Source organism: Prionailurus bengalensis, chromosome D1 (genome assembly GCF_016509475.1).
Source record: "Prionailurus bengalensis isolate Pbe53 chromosome D1, Fcat_Pben_1.1_paternal_pri, whole genome shotgun sequence".
Classification (NCBI taxonomy): Eukaryota; Metazoa; Chordata; class Mammalia; order Carnivora; family Felidae; genus Prionailurus; species Prionailurus bengalensis.
Genome location: NC_057346.1, coordinates 98,025,017 through 98,038,193, shown reverse-complemented (window position 1 = coordinate 98,038,193; position 13,177 = coordinate 98,025,017). Strand labels below are relative to the sequence as shown.

At 56.1% G+C, this 13,177-nt stretch overlaps 1 protein-coding gene across 3 annotated transcripts in view; it reads right to left on the bottom strand.

Annotated features, from left to right (window-relative positions):
• Positions 1-3,508: 3,508 nt before the first annotated feature.
• Positions 3,509-13,177, bottom strand: part of PRDM11 (PR/SET domain 11) — an 88,802-nt gene continuing 79,133 nt past the window's right edge. For all 3 annotated transcript variants that reach the window (XM_043581029.1, XM_043581028.1, XM_043581030.1), the window contains one exon: positions 3,509-12,760. In XM_043581029.1, coding sequence (XP_043436964.1) covers positions 10,596-12,760 — 2,165 coding nt within the window. In that variant the 3' untranslated portion in view covers positions 3,509-10,595. The remainder of the gene's footprint in view (positions 12,761-13,177) is intronic.

Below are 13,177 nucleotides of genomic sequence, written 5' to 3'. Positions count from 1 at the left end.
TAGAGCCCTGCATTTAGGAGCTAAGAACCAGCAACCCAGCATGGCTATGTCACTTTGTGGCCTTGGACAAGTCACTTGCCTTCGGGCCTCAGTGTCCCCCTCTGTAAAATGAATTTGGACCAAACGATCACTAACTTTAAGGTTTTATGATCCTGTTGATCGAAACTGGCGACAACGTACCTTTCACACACCTCTTTGGTCTTCCGTATCATACATAAAACAGGCTAAACCCATGTACCTGCGTACCTGCCCTCTCTGCCCCATGCCTAGCATCGTCTAGCGGTCCCTCCTGACAGCCACCCACTCCTCGGGACGATATACGATGCCACCTGAGGCTCCCGAGTCAGCCTCTTCTCATGTGCTGGTGGTAATTTTCCACCCAAGACTTTCTATTTCTTTTTTATAGCCAGTCGGAAGCACCACCATTCCAGAAGCTCAGAACCCTAGCATCTGTTCTGTCTCCCTTCCAGGGCAGACACCCGGCAAGGCTAGAGCCGCAGGATGTGCTATGGATAGATTTAGGGGGTGGGGCATTTTCTTGTTGCCAGTGTTGAAGAACTGCCCCCATCCTCCCCTCCTTTCCCTCCTGCAGGTGAGCCAGCACCTGAGTTCCTTGGCAGGAACCTCAGAAGCATCCCCAAGCTAGAAATGGAGGCAGACACCTGCCTGGGAGGAGGTGGGAGGAAGGCAGTCTTGGGGCCGGAAGCCAGGCGTTGCCACGGAAACCGGTCCGGTGGTGGCCACCATGTGCTCAGGGCCCTGAGATGGTTCTTCTTCGGTCGGGTGTGGTCTCCCCTCAAGCAGCCCAGACCGCAGCTCCTTCTTGGTGTTTCAGGACAGCTCAGTGGCAACCGGGGGATGGCAGAAATCCTGCTTCACAAACCCAGGCGCTCAAGCCAGGGACAAGCAAAGAGAAACTCATTTTTCCAGCCCCAAACAAACAAACAAACAAATCTCTCTGCAGCCTTTTTGCCCTTGAAAGCCAGGTAGGGTGAGCTCTTGAAACCGGAGAATCTTCCCTGAGGCTCTCTAGACTGAGAAGGAAGAGGTGACCCCCATTCAGGCAGAGGAGTCCCTGCCAGCTGTCCTCATCCAAGGTGGCCCCAGTAATTCCGGGTGAAAGGTGATGGCAGTGGGGAAGCACACACCCTTCTAGCACCCGTGTCATCCTGATCTGACGATAATGACGACAAACAGCATGCCGTGGACCACTGCTCTGTGCTAAGCGCTGAAGGCACAGACTCAGATAAGTGACCTACCTAAAGTCTCACAGCTTATAAGAGGCGGGGGTGGGGGTGGGGCGCGGGGATCCAACGTGGTGTCCTCTAACCCTAAAGCCCAGGCTCTGACATACAGCCAGTGGCCAAGCGTCTTTATTGGAAAGGTAACTTAGATACGCACACAGTGGCTTTAAAATGCTCCCTGGAACCACGGCCTGAGAATGACCAAGCTGAAAGGCGCTGGGAAGTTCTCTTTGCTCGGGGAAAGAGGGGACACCTGCCTGGATTGGAAGAGACCATTATCCAAGGGACAAGAGCCGGTGGGAGTGGAGGGTACTTCAAGTAGGCACCTCAGGGGCCACGTCCGGCTTTGTATAAAGAAGAGGCTGAGTCAAGGCCGGAGATAGCCGGGGGTCAGGTGCAGAGTCATCCTGATTAAATGGAGAAACTCATACAGGGACAGATGAAGTGGAAGCATCCAGGACTTCCGCTGTGACCAATACAGCATTAATGGGATTATACTTCTATCAGGTGCTGCGTGAGGTCATTTCAATAAACATTGATTAAAGGCCTACTATGTGATATTAGAAAGTCTCCACTTTTTCTTGTGGGCTTTACAGCCGAGAGGGGGAAAACCAGAGATAGAAAAATCACACACAGACACACACGGCCACCCCCACCCCCAGACACAGTGGCAAACAGAGATAAGGGTCTTGAAAGAAAATAATTACGGGAGGGACAATGGGCGGTGCCTCGAGGGTGGCTATTTAGAGACAGAAGACCTCTCTGAGCAGGTGGCATTTTAGCTGATTCTAAAAGAGGAGAAGCGCTCAGCCATACAACCATCCTGGGGGAAACCATCCCAGGCAGAGGGCCCCGGGGTAATGGGAGGTCCTGAGGCAGAAAAAAGCTTGGTGAGCCCGAGGAACAGAGAAGGGAGGTGTGCCTGGAGCCCCGGGCAGAGGAGGTCACAGGCTGAGGCCAGGAGGTAGGCAGGGGCTAGATTGTGCAGGGCGACGGTCATGCTCAGGCCCTTGGATTGAACTTCAAGGGCAATGGGAAACCACCGGAGAGTTTTAAGCAGAGAAGACACCATGACTAGACTTGTGTTTTCAAAAGATCACTGTAGACATCGTCACCTAGCATCCCCTCGGGTCTTTGGGCCACTAGTCAGTGTCCTGCGTCATCTCTCTGAGGTGAATGCAACTTGTCCTTTGATTCTTGGAGAGGGAAGCTAGGGAGCAACTGGAGAGAAGGGGGAAGGAAGGGAGTGGGCTAGACTTCATTGTCTTACCACATCCTCCAAGCCCGGCTCGGGGGAGACCGATCTCACGGCCAAGTGCGGGTGGAGGATCTTTCCATTCCTTGCTCTCCGGTGATGAAATCATTAATAGGTTCCAGATGAGACCGCCAATGAAAGTCAAATCCAGATGGCCAGCAATGGAGTGTGGGCTGATGCTGGTTCCCCTGGGCTGGATAGGCATGGACAGCTATGGCCCTTTGCTCCTTCCTCTCCTATCCCCCGTCTTCTGGGAAAAGAAGAGAACCAGAACATTCCATGGGCACTGTGGGGTGGCTCTCACAACAGGAAGCCTCTGAGTGACCAACTGAGGGGACCTGAGTGACCTGAGGGTCACAGCCTGGGAGGAAGATGGCAGAGATTAAGGAAAGGGGAGAAGGACAGCCCCTGAAAGGAAGCCAGATTCGCGGGGAGCCGAAGCCGAGAGTAGGAGAGCTTAGATCCTGAGAAGAAATACAAACACTTTGTCTATGTCTTTACTGAATTTATGCCCATCTTTTCTCTAGAACAATTTGGGCAAAGCATCGCTTACACCCGTCCCCATGCCAGTGCCGTTAGTGAACCAGTGGGGGAAGACCCTCCCCAGGGACCAGGTGTGCAGGTGGAGAACTGTGCAAGGCAGTTGGAGAGAGCATCAGAACAACAGTCTGTCTGCAACCGCTCTGGGTGTGCTTCCTCCGAGAGTCTCTGTGGGATAAATGCATGCGGGGGCAGGTAGGTTTATTTTAAATGGTTTCGGTTTTACACCTCCTTTTGGCCAGATAGGTGGGTGAGGCATGTAGGTTACCTGCTGGAAATGGACTTGACTGGGGGGAAAGCGAGAGAGGCAGGAAGGGGCTTAGAGGTCTCTTCTAGTATCTTCCAACCTGGCAGCGGCAGGCAGGCTCCTATCCAGACCCTGGAGCCTTTGAAATAGGACCCATTCTGGAATTGCCCAGGGCCCAGGCCTGGGATGGAGGCAAGGAGGCAGAGATTCGACCTTGGTGAGTAAATTTAAATGCTTTTATTAACAATCTTCTTACATTACAAGGATAATATGACAAAAGGAAAGTTTCTGCGTACATATTATGATAAACCAACATAGCTCTATTTGTATCCAGTGTTCTAGGTCCCGTCACACAGGTACTATAAAGCGTAGTCTGCGAAATAATAACGTCAAGAGGTTTTTTTTTTTTTAAGAAAGAAAGTATTAACATATTAATATGTGTGTGATAATAGACTCCTAAGTATCCCCCCCCCCACCTTAGTTTTCCTTTGTGATTGAAATGAATCGGTTCAGCAGCGTGGGGGTGGAGAGAAGGAGAGAGACAGGGCTGAAAAAGAGCAAATCAGACCTGCTGGCTCTTCCCGAGAGACCAAAGTGAAGACGCAGGGGCGCCCGAGGGCAGCCTGGCCCTTGTCTCCTTGCAAGCAGTATTTACTGTAACCGGCTGTCCTCGCCTGGACGGAGGCACGGTGCCCGTGAGGCCCATGGTATGCTCTCTCTCTGAGGTACAGTGCATCGTGGATTGCTACCCGGGGATGCCCACCCCTGGCCACGGGTCTGACCCACCGCCGTGGCAGAAAGGCTCGGGCCGCCCTGGTCTTTCTGGAGGCACTGGAAGGGATTCCGAGACCCAGTGGGCAGCCAGCTGTGGCTCAAGGAGACCCAGGCAGACGTGGAGGGGCGAAGAGGTGGGCATTGGCGAAACAGACCTGCCCCAGACCATAGGTGTAGAGGTTGGGTCTGCTGGAGACTGAGGTACGTTGGTAGATGGCAGGGAAGAGGAGGACGTGGGGTCAGAGGAGGCTCGGGGACAGAGGTAAGTGCCTTTGGAGAGCCGAAAGGCCTAGGCTGGTCTGGAGGAGAGGGGGCAGCCGCTGGCTGTCTCCTATCACCTGCAGCCCTGTCGGCCCCTCCTCTCCTACCTCCAGGGAAACGAAACGGTGGAGAGAAACCCGGAAGCTAACGGGCTCCTGATTTGGTCGGGGCCACGCAAGCCCTCGGTGGCACTGCCGGCTGCACCAGCGGCCTCCCCGGACGCCCCAGACACACCTTCCCAGCCTGGGGCGGGAGCAGGGATAAAAGTCAGGGAAGGCGTCCTCCCCAGTGGAAGCGGATAAGCTCGGGCATCCGGCTCAGCCGCTGCCTCGAGTCACAGAATCGGAACAGTGTACGTGAACTAAACCTGCCTGTTACGGTGGCGGTGGGCGGAGGGGTCACGGGCCTCCACGCGGGGGAGGGGAGAGCGTTGTCCTGAGTACAGCCAGCAACAGCAGCTGTGCAAACCGGGCTGAGCCGAAGCCCTGCTTGTGAACTTGAGTTTTCACGGAAGCCCTGGGTGCGGGGGGGGGGTCTGCCGCTCCCGCCCTTCTCCGGCGCCCCCCCGCCCTGGCCGGAAAGCCTCCACGTAGCGGGCAGCACTGGCTGGTGATGTTCACGCCGCCTGCTTCACCCCTGCAGCGCCCTGGCAGACAGCGGTGGAGGGGGTGAAGGAGGCGGGGGGCAGCCGCACTTCAGAGGCTTGGCCTCTAGGGGTCAGCAGAAGCACCTAACGGGGCAAGGACGGCATCCTCCCCGGGCCCCTCTGGGTCCAATGTGCACCTTTCCGGTTGCCGCCAGCGCTGCTCATTCCTGTAGGGGGAGGGCATTAGGGGAAACTGTGCAGTGGTCCCTCCACCAGGGCCCAGAGACCACGTCCCGGGGCTGAGCAGCAGTGACCACCTAAGCGTCGGACTGCAGGGGGTGAGGGGGGGCGTGGGGGGCACTTGGGCTGGAGCTCAGAGGGCGAGTATCTCCTTCCACCTCAGCCCAAGCCTGCGGTAAAGGAGAGAAAGTGCGCGGAGAGGGCAGAGGCCCGGGGACTCTCCTGTCCTGCACCGTGGGCAGGAGACCCCATTCCCGGCAGACAGTGTCCTCCTGGCTTCCACATCTCCCCCTGCAGAGGCCCTGCCTCCTCCCTCTTTGCACAACATAGCGACAGGCTTTCCCGTTGCTCTCCCAGCTCTCTATAGACTCTATTTTTATATCTATTTAAAACATAGAAATGTATAAATATATAGGATATTATTTATAGATATATAGACGTGATTTAATCTCTTACTCTGTGTGTATACGTACGGCATATGTCCATATATACAATATATATGCTGTAGCATTTGTATGATACACTGCACATACCCCCTGCTTCCATGCGCTCTCCTAGGGAGACTGGATTGCATAGGTATTTCCAGGGCAACACCACTTGAAGGGATGGGGGGGGGGTGGGGACAGGGCGGAGGGGGGGAAAGCCAGATGGAAGAGGAGGGCTGTACCATTTTCCTCCCAAAAGGGCACTTTTTTTTCTCCCTCTGGCTAACGCACAAGGATCACCTCAAAGGCTTCTTAAAATATCACAGCTCCATCCACTCAGCGAAAGGACCCTGTGAGCAGAGCCCGGGAGAGAGGTCTCCCTCCAAGCAGAAGGGCCCCACGTGTCTCTGGAGGAAATCTTCCTTCCTCAAGATATGAGGAGGAAACAAGGCCAGAACCCACGACCCAGCACAGAACCCATGACCACTCCCAGGAGGCTGGTGTCTGCGATGGGACCGTCCCAGGGTCCCCTGCTGTCCAAACACGCCTTTCTCACCTAAGGAGGCCTGGCCTCCCTGCTTTGGCTGTCCCAGGCTGACCTGGCTAGGGTGGCCACTTGAAGGGGTGAGGGGGGCGTGAGGTCCAGTGTCCCCGGAACCCTCTGCACAAACTGGGCGTAGGACCTAGAAAAACACAAATTCTAGTTGGAAATCAACCCAGACCATATGCCACCACCAGATCCAGATCCAGAATTCCTGTCCCTAGAGGGGATGGGAGGGAAAACACACGGGGAGGAATCTAGAAAAGAAGTTCTACTTCAACCCCAGGCCGCCTCCTGGACGCCACGGGGCTCAGGAGAACAGCGGCCCCACAGCCCCGCTGGGCCAATCCCATAAGCCATTTCTGTCTCGCTGCGACCACGTTCGGCATTCTACGCGTCCTTCCCTGTTTCCTCCTTCTCGGTATCACGTCCAAACAAATGGCAGCTATTTAAACGTTACCTTAAATAATTACAAGGTCCTTCCTCCAAATGAGAGGGTTGACATAAGCAAGTCAAGGACAGGGGGCTGAGCAAGACAACTCAACATGGAAACAGGTAGCCGGGCTGGGGCGAGACCCCCACCTGCCCTGGGTTCAGGGCCCAGCACCGCGGCCGGCCAAGCAGACGCCCTGCAGCCCAAGCCCGCCCTCATTCTCCAGTGAGGATGAGGAGACAAGAATGTCGTAGGCGGTCGTGGACAAAGTAAAAATAAAAATAAAAACCTGGTGTCTCGGATGCCTGGACTCTCCTGTCCGACCGGGTGGGCAAAACGTGGGGATTCTGATGTGGCGAGAGCTGTAGACGGGGCTGGGCTACCCTCAGCTTCCACAGATACTGGATGGCAGGGGGTGTCTTTGTCCTCCAATAGAGGAAGCGAACCATGTTAATCACAGGGGCTTGTGGCGCCCAGGCTGTGCAGCGTATCTCCTGGACACACACGGCCATGAACCTGAACTCACTTCCCCACCCTCCTCTATGAGCCAAAGAAAATCACTCATCGGTCAGCCCAATTAGGACACGTCTCAACCCCGGAGACAAACATGTCATTCTAAGCCAGTGGCTGAGCTCAAGGGCTCTGTCTCATCTGAAGTGACCATATTTGGGATACAAGGACTGCCCGGCCACAGCTTTTTATACCCATCAAAGGGAGCTCAGGCTAGCTAAGCCTGTGGTTCCCTGGGCGAGACCCTGTGGGGGCCCGTTCTCCCGAAAGTCTTTCACGAGGAGGCCGGAGAGTGGCAACTCCCATGTTAGAAATCACGCGCGACATTCACAGGCTGGGAGCACTGAGCCTCCCGGGAGCGTCCCGGTTGAAAAAAAAGACCCTGTGTAAATTGCAGTGGGCGTGTCACCCAAATTGTGCCCTGGTTACTTCCGGTCCCAAGGTAAAGTGGCCTTCAGAGTGCCTCACACCACCCAGGCCTGGCTGGATTCAACAGAAGCCACGAGCACGCGGAGTTTTAGAGCGCCTTGCCAAACTTCGAGCACCCCCGGCCCCCGAGAGAGCTCGACCTGCCCCGGGCGTGGAGCCTGGCCCGGCAGGAGACCACCCGCAGTCCCCGCGCCGCTAGCTCGCGCTCATGCTCCTAGCCCAGAGGTATGTCACCAGCTCACGGCAGATGCTGGCGTAGGCCCGAAGGATCTTTTTCCCCGTCTGGATACAAATCGGAGCTAATTCGGGCCACGGCCTCTTGAAACAGTCACGGCCCTGACCAGTCCTCAGGCAGACATCAGTGATTCTCTCTTCCCGGTTTTCAAATGAGTGGTCCAGGGGATGGCTCCCAGTGTAGTGGGAGGAGAGGAGCAGAAGGGGAAAGGAGAAGGTCTAAGGCAACTGGTGGCTCGAAGAAAGGATCCCAACCTACTTTTGCCGGCCCCCACCAAGGTTCCCCTTGCCAGCCTTCTCTGCCCCCAACCCACCTCAGTCCGTGTGATGTTCCAAGAAAGCTCCCACAGGCATGATAGTTTTTGTGTGTGGCGGACAGAATGTCCGGGAGGGTAGGGTGGAACCTTGTGCTTTGCAAGGGCATCCCACTTGACCGCAAATACTGACCCGGATGGGAGGAGCGGCGGAGGGCGGGCGGGGGGGCGGGGGGGGGGGGGTGGGTAGGGAACACATCAGCTTGAAGTACGGACATGGTTTGAGGCTGGGAATTCCGAAGCCTCAGAAAGAGCTTTGGGTGTTTCCTTGCTAGTTTCTGCTCTCTCCTTGTTCAGAGGGGGGTGGGGAAGTACGAGGGACTGGGAAGGGGGCCAGGAGGGGGGGGTGGTGGTGAATGTCACCAGGCAGGGGTGCATTGATTTGTTGAACAAGGCAGCATATGAGGCCTGGCAGTGGGACCGTTGGAGAAAACCGGGTGGGGTTTTTTTGTTTGTTTGTTTCTTGTTTTTTTTTTTTTTTTTTTAACATGCTACATCACTGTTGAAAACAAACGAAAAAGTTTCAAAAATAATATATAATATATATATATATATATAATATATTTATATAATGAAAAGCTATCAACTAGCAGCAATGATTCTAAAGTTATCTTAGCACCAAGACCATAGGGGTGGGGGGAGGGGACGTGTGGGGAGTGAAGGTACGGGCAGGACAAGGAAAGGGGAATGACATGTTCAGTGTTGATGACATTTCCACTACGGTTCGCAACAGTGGCACGAGGCCTCGGAGACAAGCTAAACCAAGAAGGAAGGAAGCCACCACGGTTCTACGTCTGAGCCGAGCAGGTTGGAGACACGGGGGCCTGGCCTGTGGCCCGATCACACCGTCCTCTGCCCACCCTCTGCCGAGTGAGAGGACCTGACCACGGACAACGCAGATCTTCCTTCCTCCCCCCAACACGACCTGCACCCACAATGTAGGATCTCTGCATATCAGATATGCATAAATCAGATGTGGAAACATGAACAGAAGTTTGTAACAGCTCACGCACATTTTGTTTAAAAAAAACTCCCTTGCGAGGTATACTGGTAGTTAAATGAACAAAAGAGCATCGATCAGACTCCTCTAGCTTAAAACCATTACTTGCCCCAGGGAATAGGCAAGTGGCTATTTCTAAAGCTTATATTGTGGGTGTGTGTGTGTGTGTGTGTGTGTACGTGCGTGTGTGTGCGTCTGTGTGTGTGTGTGTGTGTGTGTGTGTAGGCTGCTGCCTTGAGAGTCCCGTCTGACCTCTTGTTTATTCCTTTTCTTTAGGACATCTCTACCCTGTTCAAAAAAGGAGGCATTCACAGGCATGGATGCAAGGCCTGGCTCCCCACTGCCTCCTGCCAGGCTGAAAGGTTTATTATCAGCCTTGTCACCAACGAAGGCCTCCATCTCTAAAGACCCTCCTTGGAGTCACGCACAACCCAGGGCACAACTTGCATTGACATCTCCTGCCACTGAACTATAGCAGGCATTTGATTATTAAATGCACAAAAAAATACCCCCAACACATCATATGATTATAAAGACAGAGCATAAATAATTCATGTAAATTGAATCCACACTCTCCATCGGACTTGCTTTTAGCCAAAAATCGCTGCCCTATGAGGGTCTGGACTTCCTGGCTCTTCATTTCCCCCAAAGTCCTGGATCTGAATGGAATTATATTATTTTACCCCACACCACGGGAGACCAGGAATGCAAAAAAAAATTCCCACCCCCCCCCTCCCGCCCCCCCAACACACACCTCGTCCCTTCCCCACGATTTCAAGCTCGGTTGTAAGGCAGTTTTGCCTTCAGTACAACAGGTAATATCTTCAGGATCCAGGGGGCTGGAAGGAGGGAATCCAGAACCCAGAGACGGGAGAGGCGACAGAGGTGGGGAGTGGTGGGTGTCACAGTTTGACGGACACGTTTGTTTCTAAGACAGTGAAGGAAGGCTCAACAGGAAACAAGTACAAACCTCTCAAGCTGAAATCAGGTGGGACAAGGGAGAAAGTCACACACACACACACCCCAATCCGGATACACCACCTGCCCCCCTCCAAAATCAGAGATGGGTCTCAGCTACGCCAGCATGGCAGCGAAGAGGCCAAGAACCCCCGTCGTAAACCCAACGGGAAAAGAAGAGGCAAGACAGAAACCCCAACCCCAACCCCTCAACCCCCCCCCCCAAACGAAAACATAAAACGAAACAAACCACCTAAAGGTGATGACAGAGACCCGTCGTTTTAGCTTAGGCTGTTGGTTGGCTGTTAGGCGGGAACGCGTGTGGCCCCAGCACATGCTTCCGTGAGTGAAAACGGCTGCGGGACCTTGTAGACAAGAGTCGGTTTCCAACATCGTTCCTTTGTGAAAGCTCCCAGTGGCTTCTGGTGGATGCGTCACCTCGGTTCTTAAAAATTTTCAGTGTGGGTTTATATATATATATATATATATATGTATGTATATATATATATATATAATATAATATATATTTATATAATATATCAAAGCTTATGAGTATAGATTAAAAAAATATTCAACAGCTCCGTGAACTCTGTGACGCCGGCCCCCTAGATGTCCGGGTAAAACTCTGACCCGTGGTCCACGGTCTGCAGCACCGGCTTCTGTTCCAGCGCGGACATCCTGCTGAGGACCTCGGCCGACAGCGCGTAACTGTTGCCTGACTTCTCCTCAAACCAGCTGTCCAGGGCTCGCTTGGCATCGAAGCTGGCGATGGGCGGGCCGTTCACGGCGATCGTCAACAGGTCGCTGAGCTGCTCCAGGGTCAGGCGGGAGCGGTGGTTTTTGCGAACTCGCTGCAGGGCGTTGCGGCCTTTCTCGCAGCAGGCGGTGGAAGTGGGGAGGACCTTGAGGACCTGGATGACCTTGTTCAGGAGCGGGAACCTCTGTTTGTACTTGCAGATGTGGCCGATCAGGTCTTTGAAGCCGTTTTTGGTGTAGTAGTCGGCCTTGAGCTCCCGCCACTCCATCAACAGGCTGCCCCGGGGGTCCAGCCCCTCCCTGCAGACGTCCCGGGAAAAGGTGGGGATGGCCTCCAGGTGCTCGAATATCTGCACCATGTCCTCCTTGCCGTAGCTTACGAGCTCCTCGCTGTTCCTGGGCCAGGCGGCCAGGTCGAACACCTGGCAGGCTTTCACGAAGATCCGGCTGCGGGAATCAAACCTCTGGGCCAGGATCACCTGGGTCTTCTGACAGATCTTCTCCCGGACGGACTGGAACTTGGCCTCGGCCACCCTGAGGTTCTTCATCGCGATCCCGTTGAAGCTCTCCCGGAAGTTCTCCTCGAACTCCTGCAGGTACTCCCCCGGGGAGTCGGCCAGCCGGCTGATCTCCTGGATGGCCTCCTCGATCTTGTCGTCCACCTGGGACACCAGCAGGTACTCGCCCTGGAAGACGTAGGCCAGGCGCGAGAGCACGGCGATCACGTCCAGGAGGAAGTAGATGAGCTTGACCGACTGGTAGTCCATGAGGAACTGCAGCAGGGCCAGCGCGATGGCGGACGCGTCCGCCCGCTGGGTCTGGCTGCTGACGTCCTTGAGGTGGGCCACCACCTCCAGGTAGTCTTTGATGAGGGCGTTGAGGACGTTCTGCTCCCCGATGATCCACCTCACGGCGCGGATGTCCCCCAGGAACTCCGTCTCCTCGCACAGGGTGGCCGCCGTGGACCGCAGCTCGCACAGGAGGCGCGGCGAGTACCGGTAGAAGCTGAGCAGCTGCTTCAGGTTGTTCTCGAGCTCCTCCAGGCAGGGGAGCTCCTTCCCGCTGATGGCGTCCAGGATCTCCAGGTGGGGCCGGTGCACCATGAAGGGCAGGCACAGCAGCCAGGGCAGCGTCTTGCGGATGGTCATGAACATGCTGGCGCGCAGGCTGGCCGTGACGTTGGCCCCGTCCATGCCCAGGCCGACGGTGGGCTTCTCGTCCTGCAGCCGGATGCCCAGGGCAGAAAAGGCCCGGTCGAGGGCCTGCAGGTAGCTCTCGGTGCCGGAGAAGCCCAGCTCCTGCAGGGACAGGAACTCCGTGGCCGGGGGCCCGTCGCTGCTGGTGTACTGGACGTAGACGGCCACCGTGTCGGCCAGCAGGTCGTCGCTCTGGCCGTCCAGGATGATGCTGAGGCAGGGCGACTGGCGGATGCGCTCCACCAGATCCTCGCGCAGCGCGCGGGCGATGTGGTGAATGAGGATCTGGCAGTCGCCCTCGTTCATGTACTGGTCCACCACCTTGAGCTCGCACTTCCGCAGGAGCTCGGCCAGGGGCCGGAAGTCCAGGTAGGGCCTGCCCTCGAGGGCCAGGTGGTAGGCGGTGTTGAAGAGCAGGGTCATGTTGCGGCACATCTCCTCCGTCTTCTCGGGGTGCATGCGCAGCTTGTATAGCTGCAGGCACTTCTTGTGCAGGTTGCTCTGGCTGTGCAGCTTGATGGTGTGGATCTTGAACTGCTTGGAGCCGATGATGAAGGCCGACGTGCGGGACGACTGCACCGTGTACTGGCGGCAGACGTGGCACCACATCTCGTTGAGCGTGGGGGAGTACCGCAGGAACCAGAACTTCTTGAGCCACTCCTGCTTAAAGCGCCGGATCCGGCGCCCGGTGGCGGACGACATCTTGGAGGGCTCGTCGGCGGCGGTCATCAGGTCGTTGGAGACGGATTCGTCGGCCGAGTCGACCTCCTGGTCGTCGTCCTCCAGGATGGCGGGGCCGGACACCATGCTCTCAGAGGCTGCAAGACAAACGGGAAGGAGACATTTGAAGGCCCGGGGGGCGAACACAGCGACTTCTCCAAAGCGACCGGGCACGCTGCCCCAAACAGAGGCGCCGCGCCGCGTGACCCGCGAGCCACCTGCGACGACGGACCGAACCCCGGCCTACGATTTGTTTTACAGGCACTCTGGCTATCCGTGTGTGGCTTCTCCTCTCTGGTGGGGGGGGGGGGGGGGTCGCCCCCCGGTGGCCGCCCCGCGCCGGGCCGCCGGCCCTCACCCTCCACCAGCGGGTGCTCACGGAACCTCATCTTCCCCATCGACTGAGCGGCACGACCACGAGAGCCGACCTGGCGGAGAGAACGAAGCACGTCGAGCGTCCCCGAGCCCCCCCCCCGGGGCGAGGACGCGGGGGCTCGCTTATCCCAGCGGCCAGC